Source organism: Tricharina praecox (assembly GCF_024521635.1).
Source record: "Tricharina praecox strain CBS 144465 chromosome Unknown BZA05scaffold_1, whole genome shotgun sequence".
NCBI classification, from domain to species: domain Eukaryota; kingdom Fungi; phylum Ascomycota; class Pezizomycetes; order Pezizales; family Pyronemataceae; genus Tricharina; species Tricharina praecox.
The window spans coordinates 1,234,504-1,261,744 of record NW_026250403.1 but is presented as its reverse complement, the minus strand read 5'-3'; the positions used below and the strand labels follow the sequence as shown (position 1 = coordinate 1,261,744).

The 27,241-nt window shown below is 55.7% G+C and overlaps 10 protein-coding genes across 10 annotated transcripts; 7 read left to right on the top strand and 3 right to left on the bottom strand.

Annotated features, from left to right (window-relative positions):
- The first annotated feature begins 477 nt into the window (after positions 1-477).
- On the top strand, positions 478-4,332 carry BZA05DRAFT_382199 (trypsin-like cysteine/serine peptidase domain-containing protein). The gene is made up of 9 exons (XM_051482083.1): positions 478-1,058; positions 1,161-2,078; positions 2,128-2,191; positions 2,250-2,366; positions 2,417-2,607; positions 2,661-2,892; positions 2,943-3,898; positions 3,947-4,022; positions 4,073-4,332. Exons 1-9 carry the CDS (start codon positions 615-617, stop codon positions 4,126-4,128), a joined length of 3,054 nt encoding a protein of 1,017 aa, XP_051344306.1. The 5' UTR covers positions 478-614; the 3' UTR covers positions 4,129-4,332.
- A 96-nt stretch (positions 4,333-4,428) lies between these two features.
- On the top strand, positions 4,429-5,909 carry BZA05DRAFT_382197 (histidinol-phosphate aminotransferase-like protein). The gene is made up of 2 exons (XM_051482082.1): positions 4,429-4,647; positions 4,706-5,909. Exons 1-2 carry the CDS (start codon positions 4,574-4,576, stop codon positions 5,814-5,816), a joined length of 1,185 nt encoding a protein of 394 aa, XP_051344305.1. The 5' UTR covers positions 4,429-4,573; the 3' UTR covers positions 5,817-5,909.
- Positions 5,910-7,243: 1,334 nt separating this feature from the next.
- BZA05DRAFT_11156 (uncharacterized protein) lies at positions 7,244-8,183 on the bottom strand. Its single transcript, XM_051478588.1, has 2 exons — positions 8,113-8,183; positions 7,244-7,985 (listed from the first exon to the last, which is right to left on the bottom strand). The coding sequence occupies exon 2, from the start codon at positions 7,951-7,953 to the stop codon at positions 7,327-7,329; it is 627 nt and encodes a 208-aa protein (XP_051344304.1). The 5' UTR covers positions 7,954-7,985; positions 8,113-8,183; the 3' UTR covers positions 7,244-7,326.
- BZA05DRAFT_11133 (uncharacterized protein) lies at positions 8,121-8,702 on the top strand. Its single transcript, XM_051478582.1, has one exon. It carries the CDS (start codon positions 8,287-8,289, stop codon positions 8,587-8,589), a length of 303 nt encoding a protein of 100 aa, XP_051344303.1. The 5' UTR covers positions 8,121-8,286; the 3' UTR covers positions 8,590-8,702.
- Positions 8,703-9,482, top strand: BZA05DRAFT_11134 (uncharacterized protein). The gene is made up of 2 exons (XM_051478583.1): positions 8,703-9,082; positions 9,136-9,482. The coding sequence occupies exons 1-2, from the start codon at positions 8,815-8,817 to the stop codon at positions 9,399-9,401; spliced, it is 534 nt and encodes a 177-aa protein (XP_051344302.1). The 5' UTR covers positions 8,703-8,814; the 3' UTR covers positions 9,402-9,482.
- Positions 9,483-12,740: 3,258 nt separating this feature from the next.
- On the bottom strand, positions 12,741-15,211 carry BZA05DRAFT_11116 (uncharacterized protein). Its single transcript, XM_051478581.1, has 2 exons — positions 14,692-15,211; positions 12,741-14,614 (listed from the first exon to the last, which is right to left on the bottom strand). The coding sequence occupies exons 1-2, from the start codon at positions 14,713-14,715 to the stop codon at positions 13,052-13,054; spliced, it is 1,587 nt and encodes a 528-aa protein (XP_051344301.1). The 5' UTR covers positions 14,716-15,211; the 3' UTR covers positions 12,741-13,051.
- Positions 15,212-16,923: 1,712 nt separating this feature from the next.
- BZA05DRAFT_330230 (uncharacterized protein) lies at positions 16,924-19,980 on the top strand (the record flags this gene model as incomplete). Its single annotated transcript, XM_051480525.1, has 2 exons — positions 16,924-19,201; positions 19,259-19,980. 2 exons carry the CDS (start codon positions 16,924-16,926, stop codon positions 19,978-19,980), a joined length of 3,000 nt encoding a protein of 999 aa, XP_051344300.1.
- A 612-nt stretch (positions 19,981-20,592) lies between these two features.
- On the top strand, positions 20,593-22,300 carry BZA05DRAFT_382178 (3-oxo-5-alpha-steroid 4-dehydrogenase-domain-containing protein). Its single transcript, XM_051482081.1, has 3 exons — positions 20,593-21,052; positions 21,120-21,350; positions 21,430-22,300. The coding sequence occupies exons 1-3, from the start codon at positions 21,019-21,021 to the stop codon at positions 22,173-22,175; spliced, it is 1,011 nt and encodes a 336-aa protein (XP_051344299.1). The 5' UTR covers positions 20,593-21,018; the 3' UTR covers positions 22,176-22,300.
- Positions 22,301-23,082: 782 nt separating this feature from the next.
- BZA05DRAFT_382175 (uncharacterized protein) lies at positions 23,083-23,615 on the top strand. The gene is made up of 2 exons (XM_051482080.1): positions 23,083-23,272; positions 23,373-23,615. The coding sequence occupies exons 1-2, from the start codon at positions 23,158-23,160 to the stop codon at positions 23,489-23,491; spliced, it is 234 nt and encodes a 77-aa protein (XP_051344298.1). The 5' UTR covers positions 23,083-23,157; the 3' UTR covers positions 23,492-23,615.
- A 589-nt stretch (positions 23,616-24,204) lies between these two features.
- Positions 24,205-25,068, bottom strand: BZA05DRAFT_469960 (uncharacterized protein). Its single transcript, XM_051487875.1, has 2 exons — positions 24,801-25,068; positions 24,205-24,751 (listed from the first exon to the last, which is right to left on the bottom strand). The coding sequence occupies exons 1-2, from the start codon at positions 24,931-24,933 to the stop codon at positions 24,363-24,365; spliced, it is 522 nt and encodes a 173-aa protein (XP_051344297.1). The 5' UTR covers positions 24,934-25,068; the 3' UTR covers positions 24,205-24,362.
- Positions 25,069-27,241: the final 2,173 nt, after the last annotated feature.

Sequence of the window (27,241 nt, the reverse complement as noted above, 5' to 3'; positions counted from 1 at the left end):
CGGATACGGCTGCAGGTGCTTGCCGGGCCGTATGTATGCGTGGGATTCAGCCAGCATGCAGACCGCGGTCTACCTATGGGGTGGGATGAGGATCCGTGGTTATGTACTTGCAGTACATGCGCACCTTCTTCGCTTGCGTACGAGTGGGTAGCGTACAGTACATACTCGCGGTTGCGTGCTCTACACAGGCAAGAAGTATCTATGTCCCAAAGTAAATATCGGTGCTGTATGGAGCACCATGCATAAGTGTTATGTACTTACGCTATGTAGATCGAGTACCATCTCGTGAAGGCAGCACGAAGCTCTTCACAATACCAATCTCGCGATACTCACTCCCAAATCAACGTATCTTCTCTCTGTACCTGTGCGTGACCATAGCAGGCTGCTGGAACATACAATATGGCGAGCCAACGGAGCCTATTCCAGCCTCTAATGTCCATCACAGCGACCCCTACAATCCCTATAAATACGGGGCAACACCAACAGCAACGCGCCAAGCCGCTCCACCAACCACATACATCTAACCTCACTAACTACAGGGATCTCTCGCGCTGCAAGTGAGGAACTCTTTCGACCCTTCGCGCCGAACCCATAACCCCATTTACCACCAGAGCATGGAATTGAACAGAGAACATTTTAGCAGAGGCACTCCAGCGGGCAAACGCAAACATTCTGGATCCCCTGCCTTCAAGGACCGACCATCGAAACACATGCGCGAAACGGACAGCTTTTCGGACGACGACAGTGACCTGGAGGTAGACATGATATCCCCAGATGCGTCCGCCCTCACCTTGCCCCTGGGCATCGAGCCCGAGAGGTTACTGCCAGCCACCGCGCTGGCAGACTCTGCCGAGTGGCAGCGGACAATAGAGTCGGTCGTGAGGAACGTCGTCTCGATCCGGTTCTGCCAGACGTGTTCGTTCGACACCGATTCGGCCTGCACGAGTGAGGCGACGGGTTTCGTGGTGGACGCGGAGAAGGGATACATCATGACGAATCGACACGTCGTCTCGTCGGGTCCCTTCTGGGGATACTGCGTGTTTGATAACCACGAGGAGGTACTTGTTCTTGTTCTTTGCTTGCTTCGTCGCTGGTTGTGCTGCTGCTGCTGCTGCTGTCCGTGGAGAAAGAAACGCCACTAACTCTCTCTCTCTACGCAGTGTGATGCCTATCCCGTCTACCGAGACCCTATCCACGACTTCGGAATCCTACGATTCAACCCGAAGGACATCAAGTACATGCCAGTTGCTGCGCTGCAGCTTCGACCCGATCTTGCCAAAGTTGGCACGGAGATTCGCGTCGTCGGTAACGATGCCGGAGAGAAGCTCAGCATTCTATCAGGTATAATCAGTCGGGTGGACCGAAATGCACCGGACTACGGCGAGGGATACAACGACTTCAACACCAACTACATACAAGCTGCGGCGTCTGCTAGCGGTGGTAGTTCGGGCAGTCCTGTAGTCAACATCGACGGCTACGCGGTTGCGTTGCAGGCGGGAGGTAGCACCGAAGCTGCAACAGATTACTTCTTGCCGCTCGACCGGCCTTTGAGAGCTCTCCAGTGTATCCAGGCCGGAAAGCCTGTGGCTCGAGGAACCATCCAAACGCAGTGGCTGACCAAGCCATTCGACGAATGTCGTCGGTTGGGGTTGACGCCTGCTTGGGAGGATGTTGTACGGAAGGGGTTCCCCAAGGAGGTCGGCATGCTTGTTGCGGAGACCGTCTTGCCCGAAGGTCCTGGACATGAACACATCGAGGAAGGTGATATCTTGCTCAAGGTCAACGGCGAGCTACTTACCAAGTTCGTCCGCCTGGATGAGATTCTTGATGATTCTGTCGGCCAGACGGTCAAACTCTTGATCTCGCGTGGTGGACAGGATATTGAGGTGGAGCTTACCGTCGGCGACCTGCATGCTATATCCCCAGATCGTTTCCTGGTCGTGTGTGGCGCCGCTTTCCACAACCTCTCCTATCAGGCTGCTAGACTTTACGCGATTGCAGTCAAGGGTGTGTATGTCTGCGAGCCCGCTGGATCTTTCAGATTCGACGGTGGCGCAGACTCGGGTTGGATAATCGAGGTAAGGTCTCTTCCGCGCACAGTGGAGACAATTCTGACTTTTTCCGCAGTCTGTAGACAATCAAAAGACGCCCTCACTCAATGAGTTTATCGAAGTTATGAAGACTATTCCAGGTAAGTCACTTATATGTAACTTAGTAAAATGGCATAAATTAATCCACCGGGAGTGTAGATCGTGCAAGAATCGTTGTCACATATCGGCATCTTAGGGATTTGCACACCATGCATACATCGATCTTGCATATCGATCGCCATTGGACCAGTAAGATGAGAATGGCTATTCGAAATGGTGGGATTCCCGCACAGAAAGCACAGGACGCAAGCTAATCTTCGCGTTAGACACGACCGGTCTGTGGGACTACGAAGACATCGCCGATCCCCTACCACCACAACCAGTGCTTCCCCAGAAAGCACAGTTCATTCGATTGGATCATGTTAGCCAACCATGTGTATCCGACTTGATTCGTTGCTTCGTTCGGGTGTCGTGTGCGATGCCACTGAAGCTCGACGGATTTCCGAAGTCCCGCAAGGTAGGACTGCCCCCCATCCTTCACTGGTTCGTCAGCTGACCTATTCTATGAAGTCTGGCTTCGGGCTTGTCGTCGATGCAGAGAAGGGGTTGGTGATCGTGTCGAGAGCTATCGTGCCGTATGATCTGTGCGATGTGTCCGTCACAATCGCCGAGTCCGTGATCGTGGAAGGCAAAGTACTATTCCTGCATCCCCTGCAGAATTACGCCGTTGTGCAGTATGACCCGAAGCTTGTCCAGGCGCCTGTGCAGTCCGCCAGGCTCAGCGAAGAGTCAATGAGACAAGGTTGGTCCTTAACGTCTGTAATCACACGCACATGCTCACAACCGCCACAGGAGCGGAAACTATCTTCTTGGGATTCAACCAGAATCTGCGGGTTGTTGTGGCGAAGACTTCGGTCACCGACATCACGACGGTTGCCGTCCCCCCCAACTCAACAGCACCTCGATACCGTGCAATCAACATCGACGCCATTACTGTGGACACGAACTTGAGCAGCCAGTGTGGAAGTGGTGTTCTTGCGGATGAGGACGGAACAGTACGGGCCCTCTGGTTGACATACCTGGGCGAGCGAGCTCATGGCGGCAAGGATGTGGAATACCATCTGGGTCTCGCAACGCCTTCGGTACTACCCATCATTCGACAGATCCAGCAAGGGATAATCCCCCAGCTGAGATACCTGAACGTTGAACTGCACTTGGTTCACATGAGCCAGGTCCGTATCATGGGTGCATCGGAGGAATGGATCCGAAAGGTCGAGGAAGACAACCCCGAGCGCCACCAGTTGTTCATGGTCCGCAAAGTCGAATGCGGCCGTGCACAGGTGCTGCAAGAGGGTGATCTGATCCTCAGCATCAACGGGAAAATCATGACGCGAATCACCGACCTTGACGTTATGTACGACAAGGAGGAGCTGGATGTGGTCATCGTGCGAGGCTGCGAGGAGATGAACTTGAGGGTCCCCACCGCCCCTACGGACGATCTGGAGACGGATCGTGTGGTCATCTTCTGTGGAGCGGTACTGCACCGCCCCCACCACGCAGTCCGACAGCAGATCAGCAAGATGCACTCGGAGATCTACGTTTCTGCACGAACGAGGGGAAGTCCGGCGTATCAGTACCAGCTGGTCCCGACAAACTTCATCTTGGCGGTCAACGGCGTCAAGACACAGGATCTCGACAGCTTCCTCGCCGAGGTGTCGAGGATTCCCGACAATACTTATTTCAGACTGAAGGTCATGACCTTCGACAATGTTCCCTTTGTTATCTCTATCAAGAAGAATGAACACTATGTAAGATGTCCCGCTACCGACGGGTTTTCCTAGTTAACCATTCGATAGTTCCCGACAATGGAGTTTATCAAGCAAGGGGATGGGTGGAAACGGCAGACGTACGACGGGAAGTCGCCACACGAAGGTACGGCAGGCTTGGTGGGTGATTTTTTCTCCTGCTGACCAAAATAATAGGGTTGGAGTCCAACATGGTGGCAGAGATCATGGATGAGGTGGCGGCATACGAATGAGCGAATACGGTGTCCGTCTTGTTATTTTGATAGACCAGTAGCGGCGCTTTTGTTTTCTGTCTGATCTCCGTGGGCTGCATCGAGGAGGCTCTGTGACTGACTGTCCTTTCATTGCATTGTCTGAGTGTTGTATGTACATTATTGGAAATGCGTGAGGGACTGAGAACGAAATGAGTTGAGCGCTTGTTCGTGAGTGCTTAGTGGCATTGCTCTCTGTGCCTGGGACCGACGTGATCATGGTAGCCCAGTCATCGGCGACTCGGCGACGTCGGGGATGCCCGCCCCACTATGAGGCTCTGGATCTGCCCCACCTTGCTAATTAGGTCCCTTGTTGTCCAGACCTTTTACAAGTGTCACCGTTAACCTGACTCACATCAAGACCTTTAAAAATCGGTCATTCCTCCTCCACGGTTTCTCCTCCATTCGCAAGCCGGCTACCTCCAAGATGACAGGCTTCAACCTCCAGACCTGCGCGCGCCCCAACATCCTGCAATTGATACCGTACCGGTGCGCTCGCGAGTCAGTCACTGCCCAACCCATCCCGCCATAGGTATTCCTCGCATTGACCTCCGCCCAGTGACTACAAAGACGACGGCACCAACATCCTCCTGGACGCGAACGAGAATGCCTTCGGGCCCAGCCTGCCGGCATCCTCCTACGACGCCACGCTGCACCGCTACCCAGACCCGCACCAGCACGAGCTGAAGCAGCTATTCTGCAACCACCGCAACGTCGGCGCCCCGCTCCCGGTCGTCCCCCAAACGCCGCTCACCCCGGAAAACCTCTTCCTCGGCGTCGGCTCCGACGAGTGCATCGACGCGCTGCTGCGCGCCTTCTGCGTCCCCGGCCGCGACAAGATCCTGACGTGTCCGCCCACGTACGGGATGTATTCAGTGTCAGCGCAGGTGAACGACGTGGCGGTGGTACGGCACAACCTAGTCGTGCCGGAGTTCGGCGCCGACGCCGCGGGGATCTGCGAGCTCCTCGCCTCCCCCGCGGGCAGGGAGATAAAGCTGCTGTACCTGTGCTCGCCGGGGAACCCGACGGGGCGGCTGATCGAGCCGGCGGCGGTAAAGAGCGTGCTGGATCATCCTACATGGAACGGAGTGGTTGTTGTTGATGAGGCCTATGTCGACTTTGCGGCACAGGGAAGCTCCCTCGCACCTTGGGTCACCGAGTTCCCGAACCTTGTGGTTATGCAGACCCTCTCGAAGGCGTTTGGCCTCGCGGGTATCAGGCTCGGCGTCGCGTTCACGAGCCCCGAGATCGCAACGATCCTCAATTCGCTTAAGGCGCCGTACTCGATCTCGAGTCCGACGAGTGCGCTGGCGACCGCGGCGATGGGTGCCGAGGGGCTGGAGGTGCAGAGGGTCAAGGTCGCGGCTATTGTGAAGGAGCGCGAGAGGTTGATCAAGGAACTCCCCGGGATCGAGGGTGTGGGTAAGTTCCGCGGCGGGTTCGATGCGAACTTCTTGCTCGTTGAGATGCTGGATGCCGCGGGGAAGCCGTGTAATGAGGTCGCGCTGAAGACATACGAGATGCTCGCGGAGACGAGGGGCGTGGTCGTGAGGTTCCGTGGGAAGGAGTATGGTTGCAACGGGTGCCTCAGGATGACAGTCGGGACACCGGAGGAGAATACTACCCTGCTGGAACGGTTGGCGGAGGTGTTGAAGGAGGTGAGGAAGTAGGGGGATTGTGATAGATCGTTTGATATCCTAGAAGCGAGTGCTCAATAGGTGTGCCCTTCCGAGAACGGGCACGAATGACATGTTGTGAACGGCTTCACGATGAACTGTGACCCCTCGAACCACCTATTCAAACAAGAGACGATTACCTGTATGACCCAGCCCACGCTCATTCTCCCTCCCCCCCGTTGGAGCCACCACCAACTTTGACGGGCACTGAAGACATGAGAGCAGGCAGTTTTGGGGAACAGCAACCCTCCGCTATGGTTGTTACTGCGGTACCCAACCACTAGACGATTACGCGCGAGCTTTCCCACTACCGTTGCCTATTGCTATTGCTGTTGCTATTCCCAATTGCTGTTGCTGTTACTGTTACTGCTGCTATTGCCAGCTGCTGTTACTGTTACTGCTGCTATTGCCAGTTGCTGTTACTGTTACTGCTACCAGTTACCAATTGCCAGTTGCTAGTTGCTGTTGTTATTGCCATTGCTATTTCTGTTGCTGTTGCCGCTGCCAGTTGCTATTGCCGTTGCCAATTGAATGCGATGCGCACAACCACTCACTCGGCCTCTCCTTCCAAGGTCCCTCCTTCCAAGGTCCCTCCTTCCAAGGTCCCTCCTTCCAAGGTCCCTCCTTCCAAGGTCCCTCCTTCCAAGTTCCCGCTGGGAGACACCCGATCCCCATAAGTCCACCAGCCCAATGCCCACCAGGCTACAGTCCACAAGCCCAATTCCACAATGTCCATCAGCCCACAGCTCACGGACCACCACTCTCCCCCTCACTCTCCCACCACTACAGCCGCAAAAAAGCAAAAACGTAATAGCCATCCCGCTGATCTCCGCCATGATCACCACTATGATTACCGCCATGATCTCCGCCATGACCACTAATAAAAGCCTGATTTCCCGACTTCCCCTCCCCCCACCGGCTGTTTCGAGACTCGGGAGAGAAAGAGAGGAGTTACATGCACATGCGCATGCAGGATTGTCTTGCGACGGTATGTAGATAGAGTACTCTATGACATAGATACCGGTGTGTTTCGCTGGGCGCGATAATCGCAACCGCGATCGCAATCGCAACGCCGGATTGAGAGATCGAGGCGCGTGGGATGCACATTGCAGTGTGGAGATCTACGTGGGATGCACTGTGGGATGCACTGTAGAAATGTACATATGACTCTATATTTGCTATAAACCTTCTCCCTCCCCGCAAAGCGAGGGCGAGGGAAGAGAGAAGAGAGAAGAGAAGAGGAGACGCCGAAAGAAAAAGGAAGAAAAGAAAAAACAGACTGGAACGAAACAACACTCGTACGGTACTTTTCCCCCACGACGAGCATAAAGAGGTACATAAGTCAGAAGCAGCCGGTCCCAAAGCACGCAAGCAGACAAGCAAGCAGGCAGTTCATGAAAGTCATTACAAGAAGGAGTGTGTACCTCACACCGAAAGCAAAGGTAAGGAAGAAGGAGAAGCAGAAGTAATAGTAATAAACGAACAACGCAGACCGACCAGCAGTCTAATTCTTCGTCGTTGTCGACGCCTCTTCCTTGACGGCCTCCTTCTTGCTTCCCAGGTACGTAGCGATAGCACCCATCAGCTCGGAACTGACCACGAACCCGGTGGTGACACCCGCCTTCGCCATGGGGATATAACCGGCGCTCTTCTTCTCCTCCTCGCCCATTTTCGAGAACTCATCCTCGTAGACCTTGAACACGTACTCCTGCTTCTCCTTCGCAAAGTCGCTTCCGCGAACAATCACCTGGGCGACGACCTTCCTGGGGTAGCCCACGGCATCGACGACGACGGAGCGCAGGCTCTCGGTCGGCTCCTTGACGATCGGGAAGCGCGAGTCGAGCTTCTCGAGGCTGGAGTCGGCGAGCTCGTCGGCCCGGTTGACGTACGGGTACGCCTTCGAGAGGTACGGCGACAGCGGCGCGATGAACCGGCTGTACGCGCTGGTCGACAGCGCGATCGTCTTCTGCCCGATCGGATGCGACGAGAAGGTCGTGATGCCGTCGGCTACTAGCGGGTACGATTTCAGGTGCTCGATCGATTTGAGGGTCGGCGAGGAGGGTGCTTTGGGTTCGCCCGCGGTGGTGCCGTTGGCTGTGCTGGTGGTGGTCGGTTCGGCGTGCGGTGCCATTGCTAGACGGTGTGTGGATGGTGGGGGGAAATCTACGAGCCGGGAAGGATAAAGTCAGCACATGTTTATTTCGACTTTGGGTTGTGTCGAGAGAAGGAGCTTACCGGTAGTAGGTACGGCTATATGCAGAGCGGCAGCACGGAGGACGGGTGAATATACAGTACAATGTACACGGAGAATGTATACGGAGGGACGATGGACGATGGTCGACGCTTTTTTTTTTAATGGGAGGGGAGGAAGGATAAGTGGAAGGAATGAGGAGGAGGGGAGGGGAGGGGAGGAACGGAACGGGATCAGGCACAGAGGGGTATTTGTAGGAATTCCGGTATCTCTATGGGTTTGGCTTGTGAGTGGTGGGTTGGTGGTGGCCAGCCAGTGGTCTGCCTCCTCCTCGTTCAGTTCCGGCGGGCAAGAGATTGCGAGACGTCTGCGTTGCGTGCTCTGCTCTGCTCGACCGAACCTAAAGCAGGGCTGAGCTGGATTGGATACGCCGCCTCCTTCACGTTCACCACCAGATTCACACGTGAAAGTGTCAAAGTGCGAAAGTGGGAGAGCGAGTGCCTAGACAACGACCGAGCGAGCAGAAAAAAAAGGCCTGGCCGGCCTGCAGTCTCTCTGGTGAGTACCATAACATAGATATAAGACGGCCTGTCCGACGTAGGGTATGCCTAGTATTCTAGCTGGTAACCAAGCAAGTGCTTAAGAAGTATTTGTAGGTACATATGCCCAGTGTTGTAACAGCCCCATCGAGCAGAATAACGCAAGCGACGAGTGTGCGTGGCTGACTTGATAGGTGGATAGGCGATCGATCGTCGTCGTGGTCGTTGAGCGTCTGGCTGGCCATGGGTGGGGGAATTCGCGATGCATCTGCTTTTTGCCTTATCAATGGCCTCTGCACCCACTCCGCATGCATCCGCGCCGGGTTTCGATGCGGACGGACGTGAAGAAGGTGAATACATGCTTGGGTACCTCAGCAGCTGTGAGGAGGTACCTCTGATAGTACCGGTATGTGGTGTACCGGTATGTGGTGTATCTCCTGGTACTATGGTAATTGGACTCTTCTTGCCGCAGAACTCCGTTCATCTGCCCATCTGCCCTGTGCAAGCCTCCAGAGGCTCCGCGTCCGTTCGTGAGTAACCACTACCCAGCCGTGACTCGGGAGGGCTCCGCTGACTCTGATAGCCGGACCAAGAACGGTTCCGGTATGCAGAGCACTTTACTCGATGCTCGCCCCCAGACCACTGCGTCCTGCAAGCTCGTCGGCAGCTCTGCTCTGCTATTCTACTAGCAGCTCGCGTGCAGCACACCACAAACTTCAAGACCCCGTCGAGCTGCTCTTTAAAAGAACAGGCAGCCCTGTCCTCTGCTATCTGTCTATCGGTCACAGTTGCCTCGATCTTCCCCCCTCCTCCCCCGTACGGGAAGTCCATGTATCATACCTACTCTAACTTAGCTTCCGCAGTTCCTTATCATCCCCCCCCTCTCTCTTTCTCTTACAATCCGCAAGTGCTTACACCAACACTCGGCTCCATTTCCTTCTCTGAGGCTCCGCTCGCCGCATCGTCATTCGCATTGGCAGTGGCCAATTGACATGTGAAAGGAAAAAAAACATGAGGCCAATTTGTGTGCTCCTACCTAAAAACGGGACGAACGCATCGCCGGAACTGATGATCTCCAGCCAGCAAGGGTTGGGTGACTTGGGTTGGCTTGGGTTGGCTCTCGTTTCCCCTCCCCCCTTGCACCAGCGTGGAAAAATTATCCCCTCCCTCCGCCCCACCGGCCACACTCCGGCACATATCACTCAACGAAACCACCATGAACGAAAACTCACGATGGTGACACCGAATGGTACCAAAACAACACCGCAGTCGACAGGCGGACACCCGCGGCGGTTGGGAGCTCTTTGACAACTTTTCTGGATACAACAGATGGCCATGTCTAGGTGAAATATAACACCGGACATCGGTTTGTCAGAATGGGCCCGCCCTATTGGACGTTTTCACCACGTACTCGGGATCAACCGTTCCGGTAAATCCTCAGTCTACTGCTATTGTTTGATGATGGCCGTGTGCTACCCAGGCAGTAGTTAAATGGTTCGGAGAAGGAATACCGATAAACATCCGTCTCATCGTATGGATGATGTGAACCCTTCTGGTCGTTCCGGGACGTGACAACCGCTGCTCACAGATTGATGAGCCTTTGTTACATACAACCTGACAAGGCATTAGCCGCAATATCTACCCACGGGGGCATGTATAAATCCAACGACTTTGCTGGGATGTTTACTGCGAAGACTCCGGACGAGGGTATCAAAATGGAGCTGAGAGGTTTGGTGGCCACTCTCGACAAAACAGTTTGGAGAGGTTGACGGAGAGCCCGGAGGAGTCGACAGGAAATTTGAAGCTTTGAATACCATGTTTTGACACCTTCGACGTCAAGATTGATACATAGGGAATCCGAGGCAGCGGATAGGAAAGTTAGTACGGTACTGTGGGTGGTGATGTTTGGGATGCAGTTGCTTTGAAGGGTGGATTTGGCCTTGCTACGGTATCTACTTCGGTATTGCATACGGTCATGCCAAAAAGCATCCCACTGGAGCGACTGCGAAAGTGGTCCAACAATCGTCAACTGATGCTCACTTGGCCATTAGCTTTGATGACGAGTTGTGCAGTAATTCAAATGGGTGTTTGAGGGGCCAGTTTCATTTCATTATGACATCGCTCCACCGCGAGCTATGTACTCCGGAGGGGTAAAAACTGTTTGCATCATCATCATCGTCGTCGTCGTCGGTCACGGGTGCCACTACCACTCTACCCACGATGCGTCAATATACGGCTAAGGAACCGACGACAGGCAGCGAATACACATCATACCTAAGGAAGGTCGTTTTTAGCGAGGCCTGTCTACCTATCGTCCAAAGCATCCGTGCTCGAGCCACGCAAACCGCCATCACCGTCGGATCCGTGCTCGAGCTTCATCACGATCCATTTCTTTCCCGCCCCACGAAAGCACATGCAAACCTCGGCCCCTCTCCCAGATGCCCTATATATACTATAATAATAGCGGAGTCCGGCGTCAACGGAGAAATCCTGGACCCTCCGGAGATACAGTTGCCTAAGCGAGCACCGGGAGCAGGCAGCCAGGCAGACAGGCAGGATCCTTCGAAATCTAACGGCCGTCGGCCTTTGGCGCGTGCGGGTGGGCGGGCCTGTGGGTGTGCGTGCGTGATCGGTGGCACGTTCGCTTCACTGACAATCACTCGCGGGTGGCGCCTTCTCCTCCTCTTCCTCCTTCCCCTCTTCCTCGACGATGCTAGCTACTGGGTATATAGAACGGCGCTCCGTCGGCTTTTTTGTTCATTCATTGATTGCATACGACCTAGTATCTTCCTAGATCATGGCCGCATGCAATCAATGAATAAACAGAAAAGTCGACGGAGCGCAGTGCTATGTACCAGCTGGAGACAGGATACTCCCTCACTGGCCAATAGGTATGTAGAGTTCCTCCAGTGGACGAAGAGCCGCCCCGACAAGCGGGATACATCTGGTAAGTTGTAGATAACTACCTACCTCGAATGCAAAGATGATCAGATCAAAAAAGAAGAAAAAGAAGTGGGCACTGGGGTGTCCACCACAGTGCACGGTGGATTCGCTATGACACATGATTGCCTTCTCAGAATGTGCAGGTGATGGCGTGGGGGGGGGGGGGGGGGGGTGTTTGCTACTCCACTCTGGATGGGAAGAATACGCGGACTCAGCATGTGGCTGAGCTGCCCGCACTGTATGCATAAAAACCTCCATAGGTACTCAGATACGCAAGAAATCTACATAGGTAGTACCTACAATAGTGTTGTCGGTACCGGTACCGGTACACTCTGCAGCAGCTGGTGCGACGGGCGAGCGGCTGTATATAGCAGTAGCAGTGGCGAGCCCCAGCTTCCGTTTCCGCTATCGTCCGCACTCTGAAGCCGATCATTGGCGGTGGCGGTGGCGTGGATCTACGGAGTAGGTTGCTAGAGTAGAGTAGCCGCTGGCCATAGCCGCGGCACCGCGACCCCGCAGGCGGACGAGGGGGCGGACGAGGGGATGCATGGCGAGTGGAGTGCCGGTGGAGTATGCACCTAGTGAACTCACTACTTACTTGCGAGTGCTACGGCGGTGATTGACTGGAGTGCTGAGTGCTGAGTGGAGGCTGCACAATACCGATGCTCTGCAGCCGTTAGAGTAACGCATCAAAACTCATTTCTAGAGGCCCCTCCTCCCAACACTGGCCTTTGTTGCACCGGGACGTGCACATGCACGTGCAGATCACTCACGGCGGCGGTGTCTGCATCCCCAGCCAGCCCGAGGAGGATGGAGGATGGAAGGGGAGGATGGAAGCAGTACTCTACATAGTCCGGACCGACTGGACGGGATAATTCCAGTCCCGTCCAGTCCCGTCCGTTCCTTTTGGAGGACGGGATAAAGGTACCTACCTAGTCCGTCCCGTCCGTCCCGTCCCGTCCGCCGTTTCGCTGGACCAGTCCGTTCAACTCACACCTCCGGACGGACGGACTGTATGTATGAGGTAGGTATGTAGTCCATGGGTCTGGACGGACTGGACTGGACTGGACTACCTATGTAGAAGACTGGATGGAAGTTCTCCATATTCCCACCTCCCCTCCCCGACTGGTACATGGCAGCACTTCGGGGACTGTGTGGCGGTGTGGGTTTGCAGAGCAGACGTCTTGATCAGAGTAAAACCACTGGAGTGACTCCATAAGTTGAGAGGCCCCCCCGGAGAGCGAGTAAATACCTCGGCGGGTTCATTATATCTCAGAGAACCCCCACAAGTGAATCTCATATTTATTCAGCAGTCGAATACATACAGCTAAATTCTAGAATGTGTATTCTATGCCAAAAGATGAACAGAGTGCCCAGGTGCGGCCGACCAGAGACCAATGCACCTTGCGGAGCACCGTGGTGAACCACCTCGCAGCGGGAAACAAACGCCCTACGTATAACATGTCGTCGTCCCAACACCGGCCAAAGCGAATCAAAGCAAAGAAACAGCGCAAAATCAAAATAATGTCCATGAGCCCCCCCGCGAGCAACCATCATCACTCGTTCCCGCCACTCCCCACCATCTTCCCGTTCCTCTCCCTCTTCTTCGCGCCCTCCTTAAGGGTGTCCCACTTCTCACGGTATCTCCCAACGGCATCCCTGAGCTTCTCATTATCCCTAACAACTCTCTCGATCTCCGCGTCCCTCTCTCTTAGCTCCCTCTGCAGCGCCCTAACATGCTCATCCATCTCTTCGACGCGCTCTCTCGCCTCCTCCTTGACAAGCTCCAACTCGCCAATCCTTCTACCCTCGCTATACGTATCCGTATCTGCATCATCATCATCATCATCCGCGGCGACGTTGGTAGTAGTAGTGGGCAGATGCAACCAGCTCCTTCGCTGCGCCTGGGAGAGTATGTCCGCACCCGCGGGAGTGCGCGAGAGCGCCATGATGCTGGACTTGAGCTCCTTTTCGCCCTCGCGCGTCTTGCGCTGCCACTTGTTCATGTTGCGCGAGAGCTGCTCGAGCGTGCGGCGCAGCGTGACGTTTTCCAGCTGCAGCTCCTCGAGCGTCTTGTCATGGCCCGCGAAGCGCGCCGTTTCCTCGTCGCGCGACGACGGCGTGGGCGATGAGGATTGCGGCGGGGGCGGCACCCGTGAGCGCCGGGGAAGCTTGTCTTTCTCCGTGTCTTCGTTCGAGTCCCGCCGGACTACGCCTGCGTAGGACATCGTGCCACCGGAGTACGGCACCACGTAGAAGCTCTCGCCGCCGCCGCTGCTGAGGTTGTCGAGGAGGTTGCGGCCGCGCCCCCGCCCTTGCGTCCAGCCTTTTGGCAGGACATCGGGGGTGATCTCGTTGTCGTTTGGGCCGGTGCCGACGGGGAGGCCGGTGAATGCCAGGGACGCAGTGAACGGGCTGCCGATGCGGGTGATGAGAGAGTTGAGCGAGGAGTAGAACTTTGAGAATGATGCGTCGTGGGAGGCGGCGCTCGTGGGGGAGGAGGGAGCGGGCTGGTCGGGTGGGAGGAGCGTCAGTGGGTTGGTGGTGGGTTTGGCGGAATCGGACGATGGCGGGTGCAGTGCTGGTGGGCGTCGGCGGCGGGAACTCGCGGACGGCGATGATGTGCCCGGCGTGCCCGTACCCGGTGTGCTACCCCGAACCTGCGGGATCCCGCGCGCGGACGCAAGGTTGGTGGCGAGGGAGGAGGTGGATTTCTGGAGACGGGCGGGGTAGTGGGGCGTGCCGGAGGTGTTCGCGAAGGGGTACGATGGCAGTGCCGGCGCGTCCTTGTCCCGATCTCTCCTCCGTGTGTGGTCCTCGGTAGCGACGCTGCCGGCGGCGGATGTGGATTCGCTCTCACTCCCGCTGCCCTCGGCGACCGTCTCCAGCGGGGCCGGAAGCTCGGCCTGCCGTCGCAACCGTTCCGCCCACCGCTCGTGCTCGCGGACTAGAAGCTCGAGCGTGCGACGTGCCTCCGGGTCGCGGGTGACTTTTGTGGCCGACGCGAACGAGGTCGCGGCGAGCGCGTGTGCGGAGGCGGCATCAGCGAGGGTGCGCGAGCTGTGGGGCGGCGACGATGAGCTGAGGATGTTCGAGGCTTGCGACGCGTATTGGTGGGCCTAGAGTGCACGAGGAAGGTAAGGGACCGTTCGCATGCGTCCCGGCAGCAAATGGACAGAGAGCAGGCCGGACTTACGAGTGTCAGCGGTGAGCCTTCCATCTCTATTTCTCGGCTCTATTTTTCTCCGTCTCTCTCCGTCTATTTGTCTCTCTCCGTCTCGCCGTCTTTCCGTCTCTCTCTTGTCCGTGGGCTCTTTCCACGAGCTGTTGCGAGCTGTAGGAGCTGTGGGACGGTGCGGGGCAGGTAGCTAGTAAGCACGGGACACGGTCAGGGTTCGTGGAGCTGGCTGGGCTTTCGTTTCGGTTTGGTTTGTGTGCGATGTGGAGATGCCGGGTTGGGGTCCCAATATGGAGGATGAATACTCTATATTATGCGTATCCGTATCGATGCCTTTCAGAGCAGAGTTCCTGTCCCTTGCAAACTCGGTGTGCTCGGTGGCTGTGGGTGTGGTGGGGGGTGGTTGATCGAGCTCTACCCGGTAGCTCTGCAGTCTGGACTACTAGTAGATATTCCGCGGCAGGCGGGTTCGGGGCAATGGGCATTCAAGTGTGTCCAATGCTGGAGTCTCTTCAATATACTCGTAGATAGTAGTCAGTGGCCTTCGTGTTCTTATTCGGCCACAAACAATCACACGGTCAGATCCCGGGCCCTCTCGCGCCTTCGTCTTCCTTTTCGTCTTCAGCTTCTCTTCGTCTTCCGTCGCTTCTTCCGTCGTCGCTTCGTCTCCTTCGTTTCCCCTTCTTTGTGGCCCCAGCCAAGTTCATAGCGGCAGCTAGTCGTCTCCAGCCTAGCCCAAACACTTTATATCCTTCAAGAGTTCTCCGACCCCAAATAGTGGCATCTCATTAGGAACCATACCGAACATTTCCCCAACCGTCCCAGCTCGCCACAAACGCAAGCCGACCGGGCTTAAAGATAGAACAGAGTGTTGGAGAAAAAGAGGGCCGGAGCGGAGACACCAGTGCACCGAACCCCCGGGATATTCTTGCTTTCCGCTCCGCACGCCCCCGTCTCCACCACCATCGCACTCCCTATTATTCTTGCTGACTTAGGGCTCGTATTCCCCCTCGTCTACACCTCCATACTTTCCTGATTCCTGCTGCTGCTGCCTACCTGTATTGCTTGCACTGCCGGCATTACGCGCACTCACCTCAACTCATCCTCGCGACCACTACTCCACTACTCGACCTCATCTGCACCAATGTTCTGCTAGATAGAGTACATAGCCCGAGTACTCCCTACACCTGCTACTACTGCTACTGCATACCATACTCCGCCTCTGTATCCCTATATCGAGCAATCCGTCACTCATTCACACTCTTTGCAATCAACTTACAATCTGTCCACTTTGCCACGTTCGCACACACTTCATATCCCAAGCATATCCCAGTATCGATCGCGCGAGAACGAGGAAGTATCCGAGAACAGCAATATCCCGTTGAGCTTCCAGCCCCCTCCCCAGCTCGCGATCGCGGCCAGGAAGCAGGAAAAATAAAAGAGGAGAGAGAAAGAGAAGAGAAAGATAGAGAGAGAGACAGCCGCGCGCGGGAGAGGGACACTTAAAGCGGCTGAGACATGTCATCCGCCGACGTTCTCCACCAGTCAACATCCGCCTACACCAACACTCCGACAATCCCGCAGTCGCCGCCAACAACGGCAGGAGATGGAAGCACTGCCAAGCGCGGCCTGTTTAGTCGCAAGAAGAAATCGAATGTCAATCTGGGTGGCTCGCCGTCGACCACCTCCCTGGCGTCGCTCGGCAGCGGCGGCAACGGCAGCGTCGAGAGCCTCACCGCCGCCGGCGACCCGAGGAAGCCCACCGGAGTTAAGAGTGTTTTCGGGCGGAAGACGGTCAGGGCCGAGAATCCGAGCTCCAGCAATTCGATAGGTAGCATAGACGAGCTAGGCGGAGAGGACGGGGCTCATGGTGACGTGGACGCCGCCCGGAACGTGTACGAGGACGATGAGGGTAACAACAATGACGACGAGCACGAGTAAGTACCACAATCGTCCCGTAGCTTGCTTTTCCCCGGTGACGTTATTACATCCTGGGTATCAGATGGGGGGAGGGAGGGGAGCGGGATAAGGACAAAGGGTGGGGACTGAGGGAAGGATGACGAGATGGAGGAGGTCGAGGGGGAGGGTGGGGGGGTGGGAAGGGTCCACGTTTCCGGGAGAATACTGATTGATGTTGACCAACCTTACAGTACGCAAAACAATCGATCGAAACCATTCCTATCCATGCCGACGGGCACCCCCAAGAGTCCCAATAGGCCCAAACTCTTCAGTAGGCGAAGTACCTCTCCTATGGCCGCCCCTCCTCCCGCCGCTCGATCCGGAAAGAAAGTTACCGCCGCCACCTCCCCCTCAGACGCACGTCCAGCTACCTCTGCCGGAGAATCTCGCCCCTCACAGGATCGTACTCGCCGTACCGGGCGCATGTCGGTCAGTACTTCGAACGCCAGCGATGTTCCAGTTCTGGGCCACGTCGTCGGCGACGATCGCAGAAGGTCTGGAGGTCTGAACTTTCCTCCTGTAGCTATCGTTCAGGATGATCCTGCCAACGCCCCACAGACCACCGTTACGCCGCCTACTCCGACCGAAGGTGGCTCTCACTTCCCGCCGAAGAGTCCGGTCGGTGCTGTCGTCAACGGAACGAACGGAAGGCGAAGTCGCGCAGGCTCGCTTAGCAATACCCCTAGCAAGCTCTCGCAGAGCATTGTCAGCGAGGGCGGCGTAACCCAGGACAGCTATAACGGAAACATCCCCAACAACAACAACGGTGCAGGAGGCGGATTCTTTCAAACGATGTTCTCGGCCGCACAGAATGCCGCTACCGGCTTGACGAACGCCATCCCCATCAACCTCGCGAACAATACCGGTATCCGACCGCGAAGTGCGACAGGCGACTCCGACGGATCGAAAGGAGGCGCTTCAACCACGGCAGCTTCGGTCCAAGAGGGGGCACAAGTACCGGAGAGAGAACCTGCGATCAAAACTTTGGGGAAGGGCGAACTGAATCTTGCAACTTTGGGCATCGTTCCGGATCCCCAGCCGACCACACAGATGGACGGTGCGCAAGCTTCCGCGACCAGACTGTCAGGACCGCGAAGTGGAGACAATGCATTCGGAGACGGGGCGCAATCGGTCCCAAATTCCGCGGCGACGGCACACGGCAGTTTCGAGATGGCCAACGACAGCCCGATTAGCCATCGGACTCCGTACGCTGAGGACGCGCCTATGCTGGGGGCTGGAGCTCGCAGCTCTGCAGGTGAGGTTACTCCCGACAGGAATAGCTTGCTACTGGGCGACGACGAGGATGGCAACTACGAGGGTGATCGCAAGAGATCTGGCAGTGTGCGAAGCGGCAATCAGACGCCGACAACGAAAAGAGGGCGCGGAGGTTCGGCGGCGTCACAGCAGCCTAGCTACGCTCTGCCGGTTTCTAGACCTACCGGATTCGCTGTGGCCAGCAAGAAGCGGAATCGCGACTTTCACAATCTCTTCAAGTCTGTCCCGGAGGATGACTATCTCATCGAAGACTACGGGTGCGCCTTGCAAAAGGAGATTTTGCTACAGGGAAGACTGTACGTGTCCGAAGGCCACATATGTTTCCACTCGAACATTCTCGGTTGGGTGACGACTCTAGTTATCTCCTTCGATGAGGTTATGAGCGTTGAGAAGAAGAGTACCGCGTTACTGTTCCCGAACGCCATCGTCATCCAGACGCTGCATGCCAGGCATATCTTCGCGAGTTTCATATCACGAGACTCCACCTACGACCTGATTCTCGGTCTGTGGAATATCGGTCATCCGCAAATAGTTGCCGGCAATGGAGAGGCACATCTCGATGGAGCCCCAGCCGAAGGTGATAGCGGGGATGAGGACGACGACGAGTACGAAGAGGAGACGGACGACGATCTCGGTGAATCGTTTACCGATGCCGGAGATGGCCAGTACGAAGACGTCGATAATGTTCCCGTCATATCCTCATCCAAGGGCCCAAGTCGTAAAGCCTCGCAGTTGCCGCTTGGTGGTGGTAGTGGTGGAGGTGCTGCTGCTGCCGGTAACGACGGAGCTGCTGCCGGTGGAGTCGACTTTCCAGGCCCCAAAGCCCACGCACCGACGGCTTGTGGGGATGACGACAAGCACTATGACAAGATACTATGCGACGAAGTTCTCCCTGCTCCTCTCGGACGCATTTATTCCCTTCTTTTCGGACCCGCGTCATATCCCTTCATTAGTCATTTACTCACGGACGAGGAGAAGATCCTCGAGCTGGATATGCCTAACAACGCCGAGTGGGATGACGTGGAAGGGAAGAAGACCAGGAAATTTTCGTACGTCAAGCCTCTGGCTGGTGGTATTGGTCCTAGCAAAACAAGATGTCTCATCACGGAGACGATCGAGTTCTGCGATTTGGAGGATCATGTCAGCGTCCTTGGATCGACCCAAACTCCGGATGTTCCATCTGGAGGTGTGTTTTCCGTCAAGACGAGATATTGTCTCTCTTGGGCAGAGGGAAATACGACGAGGCTCGTTTGTACTTGCACTGTCGAATGGACCGGAAAGAGTTGGATTAAGGGTTTGGCTCTCCCTCTATTGCAGATCCCACTACGGATAATTGCTGACGCGTGAACAGGTCCAATTGAGAAAGGTGCCAGCGACGGTCAGATTGCGTACAATAAGACGCTGCTTATGTGCTTGAAGAGGGAGATTGTCCCCAAACGGGCGATTGCCGCAGGAGGGAAGGGAGGGAAGGGAGGCAAGGGCAGGCGTAGAAAAGATACCGGGACTGGAGGCGCTGCCACTAGACCTGCTACGACCACCGCTGCGGCCACTCCAGCCAACGACTCCTGGGGACCACTCGAGATACTCAAGCCAATATTTAGTCCTATAACCGACATCCTCGGCCCACTGCTACCCGCCAACTTCGGTCTGGTCGTGGTCACGATACTGGTAACATGGATAGTCGCCACCCGGCTCCGCGGCGGCGGCACACCAGCAGCCGCCGGCCTCGCGCGCCCCGGCGGATCCTACGCACCAGACCGATGGGATGACCGATGGCGACACGAGGAGGAGGGCCTGTGGGAATGGCTCGAGGACCGCGCGGGCCTAGACCGTATTCCGAGCATGCGCCAGCAGGATATCCGCCAGAAAGCTTTCGAGAAGTCGTTCCGCGTCAAGACTGCCGGCGCCGCCATGAAGGACCTCCAGGTTGAGGAGGCCCTCGGTGTGCTCAAGGAACGTGTCGAGATGATGGAGCGCATCATGAGCGAAAAGAAGGCGTCGTCTACGGCCGTCCCAGTGGCAGTGGCAGCCGAGGAGGAGCAGCTTGAGGTGGACAAAAAGGAACTGAGATAACTAGCGGATAGGTGCTTTTGGTTTTTTCATTTGATAAGTTCTTTTTCGTTTCGTACCAATACGGCGCTCTGTGGCTTTTCTTTTCTTTTCTTTTCTTTTCTTTTCTTTTCTTTTCTTTTCTTTTCTTCACTTGATCTGATCTGATTGATTGATTGGAACATTGCTTTTTGTTTTGCTTTGCTTTGCTGGATATTCTTATTCTTGGCGTGTGCGTGCGTGTGGACTATATATCTCGACCTTTGATTCGCTTATTGATTCGCTTTGCTTTGCTTTTCTCCCTCTGTGTCACTACTTGCGCTTGTACTATGACCCTTTGATCTTGGACATTATACTCGGCCATGGATGGTGAGATCTGTGGATACATAAAGTTGTATTTTTACTGTGTTCCGATACTCGGCGGTTTGAACGATGGCTATTCGAACGATGTGCCCGAGACTGGCTAAAGTGGCTGTGTAAGTAAGAACAAAAATGATGTAGGTTCGGTACTTACGAACATACGAACACGAGTCCCATAACTTTTCCATAACTTTTGGATGGAGGAATGTTCCTCCGGGATTTTGAGGGCGTGTATAATGGCTGCGAAGGTACGCCTTGGATCAAAGGGTGGGTACCCATTTTTGTTTGCTTCTGGTTCCGCTTTTGCTTCGACTGGATAAAGTACTTGATGAATTCCGTGCCAGCCTGGCCTGTATGTAGTAAGTCCGAATGTAACCGCATTGTCACTCTTTGATAGGTATCTCTGCGGTTCTCACTCGCTGCACATGGCACATTCCGCGCGTAAGGTATCATATCTGGGCCGACGCGGTCACGGCTGACGAGTCACGACTGACGGAGGGGTACCGACCCGTGCCAAGCCCCCAATTGCCGTTTTTGTTGAGAGATTGCAACGTGCAATCTATCTATTTCTTTGACATCTTTCCGTCAGGTTCAGGCTACTTACGCTGCGGATTGAGAAACTCCCAATTCATATTTCGAGATACTTATTTGCCAACGACGAAAACGAAAACGACGAAAACGATAACAGCAACAACAGCAGCAATGGCAATGATCTCGCTCAACATCAAGCCTAGAGGTAACTATACTCTCTGTTTCGGAGGAGTAGGTGGTGGGGGAGGGTTTCGATATTAACGCTGCCACAGGCCGGCCGCTCAAGAATCTTCCGGAGACGCTGGACTTCGATCTGTCCACAGCGAGCACGACGGCGCTGTACGAGCAGATCGCGAAGCACACGCGGCTGAACCAGAACCGTCTGCGGATCACCAAGGGCAGTGATGGACGGCCCGTTTCGCTCAAGCGGGACGACGGAAAGCTCGTGACCATCGAGGAAACGGGACTCCGCAATGGCAGTCAGATCTTTGTTAAGGATCTCGGTAGGTTTACTACGGGACTGGTGTGATAATGTGTGTGTGTGGGTAAGTGGGCGCTAATTGAGGATGTGGATATGGATAGGCCCCCAGATCGCCTGGCGCACCGTCTTCATCGTCGAGTACCTCGGCCCGCTGCTGATCCATCCGCTGTTCCTCTACCTCCGCCCGCTCATCTACTCCGCGTCGGCGTACAACCCGCTTAGCTACCTCCCGTTCAACGCGTCCTCTTCCACGGCGCTCATCCCCGCGCCGACGACCACGCAGCTGGTGCTGTGCACCCTCTGCACGCTGCACTTCCTGAAGCGTGAGTACGAGACCGTGTGCGTGCACCGCTTCAGCGCTGCGACGATGCCGGCGACGAACATCTTCAAGAACTCCGCGCACTACTGGGTGCTGTCGGGTCTGAACCTGGCGTACTACCTCTACGCGCCCGGTTCCATCGCCGCATCGTGGTGGCCCGCCGCGCTCAACGCCGACCTCAACCCCACCGTTCGCTACGCTGCAATCGCACTCTGGGCTTGGGCCGAGATCTCGAACTACGCTACCCACATCACCCTCCGTAACCTCCGCCCAGAGGATGGCTCAACTAAGCGACAGATCCCGAAGGGCTACGGATTCGATCTCGTTACTTGCCCGAATTATCTTTTCGAGTCACTGGCGTGGCTCGCGATAGTCGTCCTCGGAGGCGGCAATATGAGCACGCTCATTTTCTTTGCTGTGTCGACGGGTCAGATGTTGCTGTGGGCCAAGAAGAAGGAGAGTAGGTACAGGAAGGAGTTTGGAAGTGCCTACAGGAAGAAGGCGTCGATGATTCCCGGGATCTGGTAGATAGCTTGGTAGCATTCGGGGTACTGAATTGAGGTGGAGTCTGCTGAGAAAAGGTTCGGTGAATGAAATACCTGGGTTCGCACATGTGTGCCGTTTGTTTGATAATACTACCTGTTGGTTCGTGAGATTTTTAAATGGCGTGAACCGGAAGATAGCTTCCATGTGAACTGGGCGGTCTGCGTATGAAGTCTTCCGCCTTGTGCCCTCCATCGACAGGTGTGCCGGCTGGGAATTCAACAGTCTGTCCTGTCGATCTTGAACATGTCCGATTATGAACCTCCACGATCGTCCTTTCGGAAGGGGGATCGCCGCTGGGAGGCAAGGACGGACTACCTACTGAAAGTCGGGCTCATGGATGGGGGACCGAGACGGCCGAACGGACGATTAGAGAACCGTGTTGAAAATGACGAGTAATATGAACTCAGTGAATCCTGGTGGGTATCAAACCACTCCTTGGGGGTTGAATACCGGATTTGCTTTCACTTCCATGGAACCAAGTAGCTTGTAATAGCTTGTATTAGATCTTCCGTCTGCATTCGCCCAACATCCACAAAGTCCTATCATATATACATGTGCATAAGCCGGACACACCGCCGCCGCCGACGTGGTATGTAACCCTCGAACTGTTGAGCCCAGGACCACGATTGATATCTTCCCTCCTTGACGTATGTGTATGTATGATCGTATGCAACGGGCGCCGAGTGACGAGTGACGGGCAACGGGCGCCGGGCAACGGCGGCATTGGCAAAGTAAAGTCAACCTGAACCTACCCTCCTCACGCAATCAGTCCCACCAGTCCGGGGCGGCATTCCAGGTACAGCCGGGGGCACTCACCATCGATACCAACCCCCATCAATCCCTCCTCCTCCCAGGTACTCCTCCCATCTACCTCCCCCCACTACCACCCCTCCCCCACCACCTAGAGCCGCCCTTCCCCTGCGACGTAGCTTCCAGCTCCCACACGCGCGCCTGGAGCTCGCTGATGACGCCGTCCTTCTCGGCGACCATGTGCCACAGCTGCCGCTGCTCGGCGCTAGCCGCGTGCGTCGCGTACGCCTGCTGCGTGCACGCTACTGCGGCTGCGGCTACGATCGTGTCTGCGGCCTCCACACGTCAGTTGGTGGGGGCGGAAAAGCGGGGGAGGGGGGAGGGAAGGGAAGGGAAGGGAGCGGGGGGAGGAAAATGGGGGAGGCATACGGTACCACCGCGGGACGGACCATAACTCACTGGTGCGGCGCGAGACGAAGGTGAAGAGGCGGGTTGCTGGCATTGTTTTTCGAGGGCATGCACGTGTGTGTGTGTGTGTGTCTGTCTGAGTGTGTGTATGTGTATGTGTGTGTGTGCGCGATGGAGAAGGGAACGGGGCGAATAAACGTCTCCTCTCCCCTCGCCTTCGGTCGGTCGGTCGTCCCCGTCCGGTCTCTCCCTCCCTCCCTCCTGTGCGACCCACCAACCCACCCACCCACCCCCGCTTGCACCTCGGGTCAACTGCACGCGCCTGCGCCGCGTTATCTAGCTGCTGAAATGGAGGGGTCCGGGGTGCAGATCCGGGGCTTGGGGGACACCCCCCGGGTTAGCGGCTCCCCCGGTTATGTACTGGCCAGGCGAGTGAGGGAGTGTGAGGACTGCGTCGGACGACATTTTTCCGGCGAGTAAGGGCCGCCGGAATGTGGCCGTTCAGATGAGGGTTTGCGCTAGTTGTCGAGATTGAGGTGGAGCTAGATATATAAACGAGCACCCGAGTCCGCTAATAATTCGCCTAGGAAGTAACCATTCCTTACTTGGCTTAGAGTCTCCGTTCCACTCCCACCATATCATATATATCACTCACCATCAGGTCTCCCCGGCGTCCGTCCAGACCGAGAGGTGTCCAACCGTTACCAGCACTCGCCCATCGAGGCACCACTGAGATCACGGAAGGAGTAGATTGAGGACAAATAGGCGTCGTTTCCAGTAAATGATTAATAAGATCAAAACAAAACAAAACAGTACAAAGCGTGGCCACGCTGAAAATGCAAACACTCTGATACCACCACCATAACCCAGACTCTCCCCTCCCCCTTGTCCTTCTCTCATCAGTCTCCCATTCCCGCCTTCCACCTATCCTCTCCCTCGCCCTCGTTCCATCATACAACTTATGTCACTTCCTCCCTCAAAGCCCGAGCCTCGCAGAGCAGAGTTCCCACTCTACAAATCCTGCCCCTCAGCAACCTCCTCAAGCCCCTCAATCTTGACCCACTCGCCGTCCTCGATCCACTTCAGGACCTCATCCGCATTCTCAGCGGGGATCTTCTTGGTGACCATCTGCTTCTTATTCTCCGAGTAGTAAGAATACTCGTTCGGCTTCTGGCACTCGTCGTCCTCAGCGGCGCGGGCGACCACCGCGCGGCGGCGCGAACCAGACCCAAGAATCCACTTGGCCGAGCGCAGATTCCACGCGTAGTTGAAGCACGCGGCTGACTTGGCGCCCTGCACCGGCGTCGACGACGTCGATCTGCAGCTGTTGCCTGCGTAGCCGATGCCGCGGGATGAGGCGGGAAGCGTCCACCGCACGCTGCGCACGTTCATGTTGAAGTCTGCGGGTTGGTCAGTGATTGGGAAATGGGAGGGACGCGGGGGGCATACTGCAGCAGATGTTCTCTTGGATCCCGCGGCAGGCTAGGGAGGTCCCGCCGCAGCCGCTGCCGGTCCAGCCGATGATGTCGGCGGCCGAGGCGACGGAGGCGAGGAAGAGGGTGGCGACGATTTTGAATTGCATTTTGAAGGTGGGTTAGGGTGAAGAGTGGATTAGGTGATTATAAAGTATGTGTGTAGCTGAAGAGGTGAATGAAGAAGAAGCTGAAGAAGCTGGAGAAGAAGCTGGAGGATGCTGTGAAGATGCGGTTGAGGCTGGTGAGGAGAGAAGAATGGACTCTGGTGGATCCGAGGAGGATGTTATATACAGCTCCTTTTGCTGGCTGCTATGGTCAGTCGCCGTCAAGGCCCCCAGTGAGTACGACCCGTCGTCGACGTCCAGACCAATGTCGATTAGAAAATTCTCGAAGATTATTCTCGGCCATACCCAATAACCATCCATAGGCCCCCCCGCCAACCATCACGGACAATAAGCTGAAGCAATAAAACAAATCCGTCTCCGAGGCACAACATATAATAGCACAGTATAGCACAGCATAGCAGCCTGAACCTGAGCATCCAAAGATGGAATCGCTATTTGCGGACTCCAGTCAGCTGCGGGAGGGAGGGATCAACTGGAGGGATCGATTGTGCAGGACACTCAATTCCAATTACACTTCCACTGGGCGATCCCTGCAGTAGAGTATTACGTCGGATTAACGATTAGTTATTCTCCGGATACACATCACCGTAAACACCAGACCATGTGAATATCCCGTTCGTGCGTCGGTAACCAGAGTAATCTGCCTGCAGTGCTTGTCATCCGGGCGGCCTGAAAGTCTCGGCAATCCAGACAGCAATCCAGACAGCAATCACACGGCCGCCCAGCCATAGCCATGGACGCGGGACCGGACAGGACAGGGCCGTATAGGACAGGACTAGATCCAGCAAATCCCGACCCAGCTTACCTATGGTACCTGTGTTTTGAAGCCAACCATCCCACTAGGCCCGCGGATCTGCTGTGACATTGTCTAATAAATTTTGCGCGCGACGAAATTGGCATTTCTCTCGAGACCCGACCTCCTATATAATGGTAGGCCTGGTTCACTTTGCCACTATGCCTTACAATGTCGTGTTCAATTGTGAATTTGCTGTGGTTGGTTACATACTGCTTGGACTGACGCGGGGTTGCCCGAAAGAATATCATTGGCCGCCTTGACGTCCCCCGTAGATCACTCTCGTTACCGTTGCCGTGAATGGTGGTTCTGGTTTCATGAATAACTCCTATACCATGCCAACTAAGTAAGCTACATTGCCTAAGTAGGTGCAGTTGGGCAGGAAGAGAAGGGGGAAGAGCCAGCGGCGGAGTGAGACGGCTGGCCGGGCGAGGGAGTGTCGACGTGAGTCCACAAACGCTGCCAAGTCTAGAGAGTCGGACAGCAAGTCGACCATGATGGAAGCTGAGAGCACATCGTCGAAATAAATCTACCGGCTGGAGTGAAAGTAAAGGAGGAGGTGAGTAATTTCTTCCCGGAGACCGGACTCTGAGGCTGCCAGAGGCTGCCAGAGGCAGCACCGCAGATGGGAGTGACTGCCTGCCCGGCTCGCCATGTACATACTGGGGGGAGGATTACTGGTAAACCCACCTCCCCGTACGCAGACCAGTGCGTATGCCGTAAAGCAACGGACCGTCAAACTGCGACCAGACTCTGGGACTTCCGTCCGAGAGCGGCTCTCGGGATGCTCGACGTAGAGGCGTTGGCGCTGGCCTTGAAGTTGGCGGCGATTTCACGCCGACGGCAAGATTAGTCCCGATATCATGAAAGTATTCCAGGGCTACATGTGCTAGTGGGGTGATCGGAAGACGGGAAATCGGAATGAGCGTGCCTTACCTACGTCGTTTCCAGCTGAGAGGAGCAGAAATAAAGGGGCGTCGAGCTCCGGATGCTAGGTAGGTAAGTAGATGGTCTTGTGCGAATCATTATCATTATGGGGATCTCTTGTTTAGTCGATCATTCTCGGCTGACCGCTGGGTGACCACGGGAACAGTCTTATTCTGCAGCAGCCATGGAAAGAAATGATTACAATCGCCTTCGTATCACTCGCCTCGCCATCGTACCAAATGTAATCCGTATGTACAACGCCCTGACGATAAACATTACAAAACATTGGCAACGAGAGCGAGATTGTAGGGCATGGGCCAGAGCCCTCGAAGAGTCGTCAGTCCTGGTGCTTGGCTGGCCATCCTTTATATGGAGTCCCCCCACAGAACCACCAGCCCCGGCACAACAACTGAGGATCCACGCCGTGCTATCCCTCAAGCGTTCAATACTGAACCAGGGGATAGTTACCCCGCACGACAATTTGCTATTTGAAGCGCAGATACTGTGGTATCCGCGGCTAGACAAGCCTGATAGTGATAGTAGGGCGGCATAGGAGGACAAGACGCACCG